General features: G+C 47.7%; 2 protein-coding genes across 2 annotated transcripts in view; one reads left to right on the forward strand and one right to left on the reverse strand.

Annotated features, from left to right (window-relative positions):
- Positions 1–224: 224 nt before the first annotated feature.
- Positions 225–842, reverse strand: LOC101998391 (60S ribosomal protein L11-like). The gene has a single exon (XM_005349488.2). The coding sequence runs from the start codon at positions 817–819 to the stop codon at positions 283–285; it is 537 nt and encodes a 178-aa protein (XP_005349545.1). The 5' UTR covers positions 820–842; the 3' UTR covers positions 225–282.
- Positions 843–9,564: 8,722 nt separating this feature from the next.
- Positions 9,565–10,719, forward strand: part of Cryba1 (crystallin beta A1) — a 6,994-nt gene continuing 5,839 nt past the window's right edge. The window contains 2 exon segments of the mRNA XM_026780649.1: positions 9,565–9,932; positions 10,464–10,473. Of these exon segments, the coding sequence (XP_026636450.1) occupies positions 9,734–9,932; positions 10,464–10,473 (209 nt within the window). The 5' untranslated portion in view covers positions 9,565–9,733.

Genomic DNA, 10,719 nt, shown 5'->3' on the forward strand with positions numbered 1-10,719 from the left:
CAGCATTTGATCCCAATGGAAAGATGACAGATTAATCCATGATAGACAGAGAGATCATTTAAAATGACCAGAATATGTGAAAGAAGGAATTGAATCTGAATAATAATGAGATGTTATGGAGGAATAGATGCATCTAGAAAAAAAAATCTAGGGCACTGGGGAGCTGCTCAGTCGAGGGAGTGTTTGCCTTGTGTACTGTGGGGCAATATTAGACAGGCCACATATTTCTTTTTTTTTTTTTTGCATTTCTGAGAAAAATTTTATTGGCCTTTTGGATAAAATTTATTTGCCAGGAAGGATGATCCCATCATACTTCTGCTGGAACCAGCGCATGGCTTCCTCTTTGCTGATTCTGTGTTTGGCCCCAATGCAGCCTGTCCTGCGCTTCTTGTCTGCGATGCTGAAACCTGGCCTGCCCAGCACCACATAGAAGTCCAGGCTGTAGATCCCAATGCTTGGGTCATATTTGATGCCCAGGTCAATGTGTTCTTGAATCCCAAAGCCGAAGTTCCCAGTATCTGAGAAGTTATTTTTCCGCAACTCATACTCCCGCACCTTCAGGCCTTTCTCCAGAATCTCTTCTGCCTTGGCTCCACGGACAGTACAATGAACAGCAATCTTTTCATTTCTCCTGATGCCGAAGGACCTCACGGTGTACCTAGCTTTGGAAAAGACAGGTGTCTGGCCTGTGAGCTGCTCCAACACCTTGGCTGCCCGGGTCAGTCTGTCCCCGCTCTCCCCAACACAGATATTGAGGCAGAGCTTGCAGATGCGAAGTTCCCGCATGGGGTTCTCCTTTTCACCTTGATCTTGCGACATGATGGAGAACAGGAAGAGAGAGTCCAGGCCACATATTTCTGCACTGTATTGGTGGCCAGGAGTTCAAGCCACAGTCGCACCTGAGGTGGTCACAAAAACACAGACTGGCTGCCGCCTGGGTCAGGATATGCTGATGTTGTTCTGCTCCCTTCTTTGTAAATATGGGGAACACCTGGAAAGAGGTGTTAATCCAAGCTAGTGACAGAGCTGCAGACATGACTTTAGTCCAGCTACCCCGGAAACAGAACGCTAATGAATTTCCCCCTCAGTTTCCCTTTGGAGATAAAAGCTGTTTGGAGAATAAACGTGGGTGATCTTGGATTTGAATGAACCCTGAGACTTCCTTCCGATATTGCTATGTGAACTGTGTCTCAATTATTCCCACGAAGGATAGTTTGTGTTGGGGTTGGACCCTAACAGTGTACATAAGGACTTAAGTTCAAATACCTGCCACCTATGTTTAAAAAAACAAAACTGGGCATTTCAATGGGTGTCTGTAACCCCGACACCGGTCTGTGTGCGGAAGATGGTGTTATTCTTTTTTTTTTAAATGCTGCAAGATCCCCAGTGGCAGTAGGCAGCAGAAATGCTGTAGGTCCCAAATGGTGGCGGCGGGCCATGTGGTGGCAGGCAGCAGACTCTGGTAGCAGCCAGTCCCAGGCAGAAATGGCTACCGGTCCCAGAGTGGTGGCCTGAGCAGTGGCGGTGGGCCATGTGGCGGCAGTCAGCGGGCCCTGGGAGCAGCCAGAGACAGCTGCTGGTCCCAGAGCAGTGGTGGCGGGCCATGTGGCAGCAGGCAGTGGGCCCCAGGCAGAGATGGCTGCTGGTCTCAGAGCAGTGGTGGCGGGCCATGTGGCAGCAGGCAGTGGGCCCCAGGCAGAGACGGCTGCTGGTCCCTGGGCAATGGCTGCAGGGAGACACATGGCGGGCAGAAGACAGAAACATGGATAGACACGACATGCAGGGTAAGGTTGAATGTTTATTCAGGGGGTTATGGAGGAGGAGGGGTGAAGGGGGGAGAGAGAGAGAGAGAGAGAGAGAGAGAGAGAGAGAGAGAAGAGGAGAAAGAGACAGAGAAGGGGGGAAGCAGAAAAGTGGAGAGAGAGGCAGAAGCAAAGCTGCCTCTCCGAGAGGAAGATGGAAAAAAGAGCGAGCTCAGGCCGGAAGCTGAAGATCAGCCTGCCTCAGCGGATGGGGAGGGGGAATGGGTGTGGCTTGTCTCTTAAAGGGACCAAAACCATAATATTCCCAGGTCTTGCTTATAATAAAGAGCACGCACGTCAAGGAAGCAAAAAAGGAAGGGCCTAAGATGGCGGCGGGCAGGTCAGAGGTAATGGGAGTGGGCGTGGCTTGTCCCTTAAAGTGACAGGAAAGCACAACAGATGGGAGATGGAGACATGGGGATCCCTAGAGCTCATTGGTCAACCAGCTAGCCAAATTAGAGTTCCTCATTTAATACAAGAGAGTGTCATAAAAAATGAGGTGCCAGTTGTAGCGATGCACCTTCTCCAGAATTCAGGACATAGAGGCCAGCTTGGTACATAGCAAGTTCCAAGTCAGCCAGAGCTACATAGTGAGACTCTATCTCAAAAAGAAAAGAAAAAAGAAATTTAGGAAACTGAAATGGGCTGGGTGGTAGTGGCGCAGGCCTTTAATCTCAGCACTCAGGAGGCTGAGACGACAGACAGATCTCTGAGTTCAAGGCCAGCCTGGTCTACAATGTGAGTTCTAGGACAGGCTCCAAAGCAACAGAGAAACCTGTCTCAAAAACAAAAAACCAAGATAGCTCTGCAGGTAAAAGAGACTGCCATGAAAACCTGGCGATCTGAGTCCGACCCACGGAACCCACTGTGGAAGAAGAGAACACCTGGAAGTCATCCTCTGGCCTCTATGTGTGACCATGAGATAATACACAACAACAATAAAATAAATGAGCCAGTGGTGGTGGCGCACGCCTTTAATCCCAGCACTCAGGAGGCAGAGGCAGGCAGATCTCAAGTTCAAGGCCAGCCTGGTATACAAGAACTAGTTCCAGGACAGGCTCCAAAGCTACAGAGAAACCCTGTCTCGAAAAACAAAAACAGGGGGCTGGAGAGATGGCTCAGAGGTTAAGAGCGCTGACTGCTCTTCCAGAGGTCCTGAGTTCAATTCCTAGCTCACAACCATCTGTAATGAGATCTGGTGCCCTCTTCTGGTCTGCAAGTATACATGCAAACAGAACACTGTATATATAATAAATAAATAAATCTTTAAAAAAAAAAGAAAAACAAAAAGAGTAGAAAAATAAACAAATGAGGAGGAATAAAATGGAGGGGGACGTAGACATGGACATGTGGCCTCAAGCGTACTTGCTTATACCGTGTACAGGAACACACAACACACACACTTCAGAGTGCAGGAATAGTGGCCAGGGTGTAACTCCAGAATAGAGTGCTTTTCTCTAAAAAAAAAGATGGGACTAGAGGGCCAGAGACAGAGAATTACAAGTGAGAGAAACAAAGTAAGATTATACATTACAGCTGGGCAGTGGATTACAGCTGGGCGGTGGTGGTGCATGCCTGTAATTCCAGCCTTGGGAGGCAGAGGCAGGTGGGTCTCTGTGAGTTCGAGGTCAGCCTGATCTACAAACCAAGCTTTAGGCCAGGCAGGATTACATTGTGAGACACTGTCTCAAAACAAACAATCAGAGAAAAGATATGAAGTCAAAGCAGCCAAATGTCTATACCTTCGGCTGATCTTATCCTGTAAGGCGTGGAATAGGGATTGCTGGGGCTCCTTGATCTCTAGAAAGTCAGAAAGTCACAGAAGCCTCTCTGTCTCTTCGTGTCTGTCTCTGAACCTCCAGTCCAGAACGTCCCCACAAGTGACTCTGTACAATGAAGCACACAACCCCATCTGCTACTGGAAAAGACCCAACAACGAGAAATGAAGTTAACACTGACATCAGTACGGCAGGATGGAAACAGCCTCCATCTTAGAAACATCCCTGGAGGGCTCACGCTCAAACTTACCCTTGTGGTATTAAAATAATTAGATAAATTTCTTCGTTTCTTAGTGTCTAAGGCACTTTGCAGTAACTGATGAAATAGGGCTGGAGAAATTGGGGGGCAGGGCACAGAACTTTGGAGATTAAGCTGACGACTGGATACAATGTGAGAAAGAGAGTGGCTCAGAACGGGTTCCCAAGGAGACAGGTTATTTGTGCCTATCATCCCAGTCCTCAGGAAGCGGAGGTAGGAGGGTCAGAAATTCAAAGTTAGCCAGTGGTGGCTCATACCTTTAATCCCAGCACTCAGGAGGCAGAGGCAAACAGATCTCTGTGAGTTCAAGACCAGCCTGGTCTATGGAGCGAGTTTCAGGACAGCCAGGACTACATGGAGAAACCTTTTTTTTTTTTTGTTTGTTTGTTTTGTTTTGTTTTTTCGAGACAGGGTTTCTCTGTGGTTTTGGAGCCTGTCCTGGAACTAGTTCTTGTAGACCAGGCTGGTCTCGAACTCACAGAGATCTGCCTGCCTCTGCCTCCCGAGTGCTGGGATTAAAGGCGTGCGCCACCACCGCTCGGCTACATGGAGAAACCTTGTCTTGAAAAAAACGAAAACAGGGGCTGGAGAGATGGCTCAGAGGTTAAGAGCACTGGCTGCTCTTCCAGAGGTCCTGAGTTCAATTCCCAGCAACCACATGGTGGCTCACAACCATCTGTAATGAGATCTGGTGCCCTCCTCTGGCATGTGGGCATACATGGAGGCAGAATGTTGTTTACATAATAAATAAATCTGAAAAAAAATTAAAATTAAATTAAAGAAAAGAAAAAAACAAAAACACGGTAAGTTTGGGATCTCTTTATCCTGATGTATGTATTGTTAATCTGGAAACTGAAATTTAACTGGGTGTCCAATGTTCTCCTGCAGTCAGGCAAGCCTAAGGAAGAAGCGATCTGCCTCTGCTTGTCAGAAGTAGAGAGCGGATTGTGTCATCCTAGACACCCATTTCCTATATCAGTTTTAGGGATCCTAGCAGGAGGAATGGGCCAGCCTGCAGCACTGAAAATTCTGTGAGGTACCTCGGAACTGGACCGCTTGAAAGCCCGTCTCAAATGAAGGAAGCCAGCCTCAGAGTTCTCTGGCCAATGGGCATCTAGCTCTCTATGCCTGAAAGCAGAAGATGATCTCAGAAATTTGAGATGTCTCCCAAAATCTCCGCTACTGCCTGGGCCTCCTAGCCTTTTCAGAATCAGCCAGGCCCCCGCTCTCCTTCCTGTTTAAAGAGGTAGAAAGGGACAGGGGAGAAAAGGTCCCCCAGAGCAGGCTCTTGTGGGGGAGGTGGGAGCTGACTGAGTGCTGACGGGGCCCTTTGCTTTGTACCTTTCCTGCTGTGTCCAACAGAAGTGCGGCCCAGCTGCCGGGCTAGCCCCATTGTCCTCTCCACAATGTGCTGAGTCCAAGGGCTTCCCTGGCCCCATGGCCTCACTCTCCTACCCCTGGGCCCAGAGGCAAGGCCAGGGCGACAAACCACCCACAAAATTCAGTTGAACACCAACCATCCCTAGCATGTGGCCAAAGTATCAAGAGGTCCAAGTTTTAAACTGTCCAGCTTACACTTTGGAGAGGGAGGATTGTCGTATTCGCCCTATGTCGATCATCGTCCCTATATCTAATAGTTCATCTCACTGAACAGTTGTCTTACTTGCTTGTGCAATGAACGTGTGGGCTCTGAAGACATTTCAAAATCCATGTCTCGCCGGGCGGTGGTGGCGCACGCCTTTAATCCCAGCACTTGGGAGGCAGAGGCAGGCGGATATCTGTGAGTTCGAGACCAGCCTAGTCTACAAAGCTAGTTCCAGGACAGGCTCCAAAGCCACAGAGAAACCCTGTCTCGAAAAAAAAAAAAAAAATCCATGTCTCTGATAGACAGGAATTGGGGTAGGGGTAGGGGTTAGGGTTAGTGTTAGTGTTAGAAAACCAGCCTAGCAAGTGCTGGGGATGGATCATGCTCAGGTCTCTTGGGTTCCATCCCCAATGCTCATGAACACATACATACACACACAGAGAGAAGGGTGTAGGGGGAAGCTGATCAAAGACCCTGGGGTGTGTGATAGAATTCACTACAGATAATAAAGAAAACTACTGGGAAATGAAAACTGAATAAATGTGGTCTTTCTCAGCTCAAAGAAAGCATTTATCCAGCCGGGCGATGGTGGCGCATGCCTTTAATCCCAGCATTCGGGAGGCAGAGGCAGGTGGATCTCTGTGAGTTCGAGACCAGCCTGGTCTACAGAGCTAGTTCCAGGACAGGCTCCAAAGACACAGAGAAACCCTGTCTTGAAAAAAAAAAAAAAAAAAAAAAAAAAAAAAAGAAAGCATTTATCTGACTCGTTTTTTCCTAAAGTCTGTTGCCTGTTTCCACTTGTCTCTATGAGACCCTAGCATAAGGTGGAATCTTATTTCTTTTTTTTTTTTTTTTTTTTTTTTTGGTTTTTCGAGACAGGGTTTCTCTGTAGCTTTGGAGCCTGTCCTGGAACTCCCTTTGTAGACCAGGCTGGCCTCGAACTCACAGAGATCCGCCTGCCTCTGCCTCCTGAGTGCTGGGATTAAAGCGTGTGCCACCACAGCCCGGCAAGGTGGAATCTTATTTGACACAATTAATGAAACAGTTATGATTTGGTGAGTCTTGACTACCTAACACTGCCTTGATCCCTTCACCTTCCTTATCTGACAGCTGAAGGTGGCCAGCAATGATCATGCAATGGCAGGCACCAGACCAGAGAGGAAAAAGAGAGGTGACTTTGCTTACAATCTAGTCTTCTCGTTCCTCCGTCTACTCACCTGTGAAATAATTGCAGTGATGACCTCTTCATGGGGCTGACTAAGGATCGAGAATGAACGGTCAGATTCACGGTCAACGTTATATATGCTATAGTCACTAAGAAGGAACGGGAAATTGTGATTCCCAGCCTGGGACGGTCAACGTTATATATACCATAGTCACTAAGGATGGACAGGAAATTGTGATGCCCAGTCTGGGACAAGATTGCAAGCTGGTTTCATATGTTTCTACTCCTTGGATAGCCTGTGCTCAAACTTCCCCAGAAAGAAATGGGACTGGGACCTGGAGCTTCGATGTCGTGTTTGAAGCAGGACAGACAAAGCAGAGCCTCAGACAAGGAGGGAGAAGAAGGAATGTGCCACACCTCTGTGAAGTCACGCGCGGAGGCTGGAGGTGTGGCTCAGGGTCAAGTGCTCCTCTGACGCGTGAGGCCCTGGGTTTGATTCCCAGCACTGTAAAAGAAACAATAGCTTCTCAAAGCCCCATATTAGGTTATTTTGAAAGCTTGGTAATTATCAGAAGAGACCTCAAAATCCTCAAGTTTCTGGGACATACGGTGATAGAAGAAAATGAGTGTCCTCAGGTTGAGGGTGGCAGCTTAGACTGCCTGTAAGGCTAGGAACCACTTGGTGAACACGGCAATGGCCTGCTTGCTGACCTCACGATCTCTCATGACCCCACGATCTCTCATGCAATAGTCGTTCATGTGCTGAGCTTTTCCTTCCTTCCTTCCTTCTTTCCTTCCTTCCTTCCTTCCCTTCTTTTGAGATAGGCTTTCTCTGTGTAACAGTCCTAACTAGCTCTTGTGAACCAGGCTGGCCTCAAACTCAGAGATCTGTCTGCCTCTGCCTCCCAAGTGCTGGGATTAAAGGCGTGTGCCACCACCACCGTCTGGCTTTGGTGTTTAGTTTTGTAAGAATACTTTCACTTTATTTATTTATTTTATCTTATTTTTTGAGACAGGGTCTCACTATGCAGCCCTGGCTGTTCTGGAACTCCCCCTGTAAACCAGCCTAGCCTCGAAACTCAGAGATCCGCCTGATTCTGCCTCCCAAGTGCTGAGATTAAAGATGTGCACCATGCCGGGCGATGGTGGCGCACGCCTTTAATCCCAGCACTCGGGAGGCAGAGGCAGGCGGATCTCTGTGAGTTCGAGACCAGCCTGGTCTACAGAGCTAGTTCCAGGACAGGCTCCAAAGCCACAGAGAAACCCTGTCTCGAAAAACCAAAAAAATAAATAAATAAATAAATAAAGATGTGCACCACCGCATCCAGCTTTACGTTCATATTCATGGAAAAATATATGTGCTCCATTTCTTTTTTTTAATATTTATTTATTATTTATTATGTATACAATAGCCTATCTGTGTGTATGCCGAAGGCCAGAAGAGGGCGCCAGACCTCATTACAGATGGCTGTGAGCCACCATGTGGTTGCTGGGAATTGAACTCAGGACCTTTGGAATAGCAGGCAATACTCTTACCCACTGAGCCATCTCTCCATCCCCTATGTGGTCCATTTCTGTGTGTTTGGTAGAACCTATCAAGATCTTAGGGAGAACCTAGGCAGAATAGGATAGGGACAAACATTCACTACAGAGGGCTTCTGTCCTCAACTCCCAACTGCTCAGAGTAGACCTCCCGGACAGCCAGTTCTGCCCAACAGCAGGGCCTCTGCACTTCTGTAATCCTAAACAAAGATTGGAGGGACACCCCCCACCCCCACCCAGTAGACTGAGCCACTAAAGCTCTGAGGATCAGGAGAGACAAAGAGAGAGGGAAAACAGAGTGCTGACAGAGCCATTGGATGTCAGCTGCAGGACTATAAAGAGGGGATTCATAGAGGATGTGACAACAGATGGAGACCCAGACTGTGCAGAGGGAGCTGGGTGAGTAAGGCTTTCACGGTATCTTTGAGGAAGAACCAGTTGTCTCCTGCCTAGAGGTTAGAGCCTTTAAAGGTGGGGAGAAGTGGAGAACTTTGGTCAGTGGACAGCTTCAGCTGCTACCTTGAAGAGTCACCTATATGGCAATAACCGCTTCCCTTTGGGCACAGGGAGGTGCAATGGGTAGGAGATGCGGCTTATTTGGATGCTCCACAGCTTTGGTGTGGTGCTATATCAATCACCCAGGAATTGCCAGCCCTGCTATTGAGATTCTCACCCAGTATAGAGTCAATAGCAACACAGATGAGTATTGTGAGAAGTCCTGGGAAGTGAGGGACAAGTCAAAATCTGCAGACTGGAGAAGACAGAAAGGTAGGAGACAGAGGAGAAGATGAACATGCAGAATAGCAGGTCAATTTTGGTGCTTGGAAGACCACAGAAGATTCAAGTAGAGGTTGCCTTTTAATTGGGGCAGGTAAGGTGGGGAATTCTGACCCTACTGCCTGAATGACTAGATACACGGAGTATAGACATTTGTCAGAAAATTGATATTAGGATACGTTAGACCCAGGCAATGTTGTTTCTGAAGGCAAGCAGGTCAGAAGGTACATTTATCAAGAGGTCCAATGCCTTTGCAGTCCTTCATCTGGATTCCTGATATAATTTTTTTTAATATTTATTTATTTATTATGGACACACTATTCTGTTTGCATATATGTCTGTAGGCCAGAAGAGGACACCAGACCTCATTACAGATGGTTGTGAGCCACCATGTGGTTGCTGGGAATCGAACTCGGGTACTTTGGAAGAGCACGCAATGCTCTTAACCACTGAGCCATCTCTCCAGCCCTCCTGGTATAATTTTTTTTTATTTTTATTTTTTGATTTTTCGAGACAGGGTTTCTCTGTAGCTTTTGGTTCCTGTCCTGGCACTAGCTCTTTCTAGACCAGGCTGGCCTCGAACTCACAGAGATCCGACTGCCTCTGCCTCCCGAGTGCTGGGATTAAAGGCATGTGCCACCACCGCCCGGCTCTCCTGGTATAATTTTACAGTGACTACATGTAAAAGGTTTGTTGTTGGAAAACCTGAGGTTTGGGTAATAGCACCAGAGCCAGAATCCTGAAAATATCTGGGACGTCAAGCCTCTTTTCCTTTTTCTTGTGCCTTCTTACCTCACTACCCCCATCCTGAAAGTCTTATCATTGATGTTATATCTTCCAGAAACTCTTCCAACCACCAAGATGGCTCAGACTAACCCCATACCAGGGTCCTTGGGGCCATGGAAGGTAAGCTGATCCAATAACATGGAAAATGGAAAGATCCAACAGGCAGGACTGAGGTGCTGCCGCACGGTGGCTACCAGGTCGTGCTTGCTCCCTGACAGTGCCCATCCAACAAAAACCTGTTCTGGAGGAGGAAGGCTTCCAGGATGGGTGCCCCTGGATGTCCATGATGGGTGGGAGATGGTACTTGTCTTGGCCAATTCAGACTTGCCGTTAGATCCCAAACAAGCCATGGGATTCAGGCCTCCCTACGCAGTCTGAGGTTGAGCTGAAGTGCCAGATCCCAGGCCTCTCACTGTTTCCCTAACATCGGACAGCTCTGAGGCAAGTTCACAGTTTTGGGAGCTTGCCAGGTAAGGAAGCAAGTTCTAGTTGAAAAGACAAAAGATTTATTACAACCCCTTTATACTTTAGAAGCAAAGAAATAATCCTCAGGGTACTTTTAGGGAGTCCCAGAATCCTGGCCTCTGGGTCCTAAGGGTGCAGGACACTTGGTGGAATCAGGAGCTCACAAGGCCTTGGTCTGGTCAATTGAGCTCTTCATTATCCCTGAAAGACCGTTCTCATAAACTGCCTGAACATGTCACTGAGCAGGGGGGCTTATTCAAACTCCTTTTTGCCCTGTCTATACTGACCTTATTAGGTATTCTAGACTGTGGCTAGTGATGAAAAAAAGTACAGGATAGCTGGGTGGTGGTGCACACACCTTTAATCCCAGCACTCGGGAGGCAGAGGCAAGCAGATCTCTGTGAGTTTGAGACCAGCCAGGTCTACAAGAGCTAGTTCCAGGACAGGCTCCAAAGATACAGAGAAACCCTGTCTCGAAAAGCCCAAAGGAAAAAAAATTACAGGATAAATACAAGCTCTTAACTTGCACCTCTTTTCTTTTTTTTTTCTTTTCTTTTTTT

Source organism: Microtus ochrogaster, chromosome 7 (genome assembly GCF_000317375.1).
Source record: "Microtus ochrogaster isolate Prairie Vole_2 chromosome 7, MicOch1.0, whole genome shotgun sequence".
NCBI lineage: Eukaryota > Metazoa > Chordata > Mammalia > Rodentia > Cricetidae > Microtus > Microtus ochrogaster.

Bases quoted from the DNA above. Each gene is read 5' to 3' on its own strand.
- LOC101998391 (XM_005349488.2), bottom strand. From the start codon at position 819: ATGTCGCAAGATCAAGGTGAAAAGGAGAACCCCATGCGGGAACTTCGC.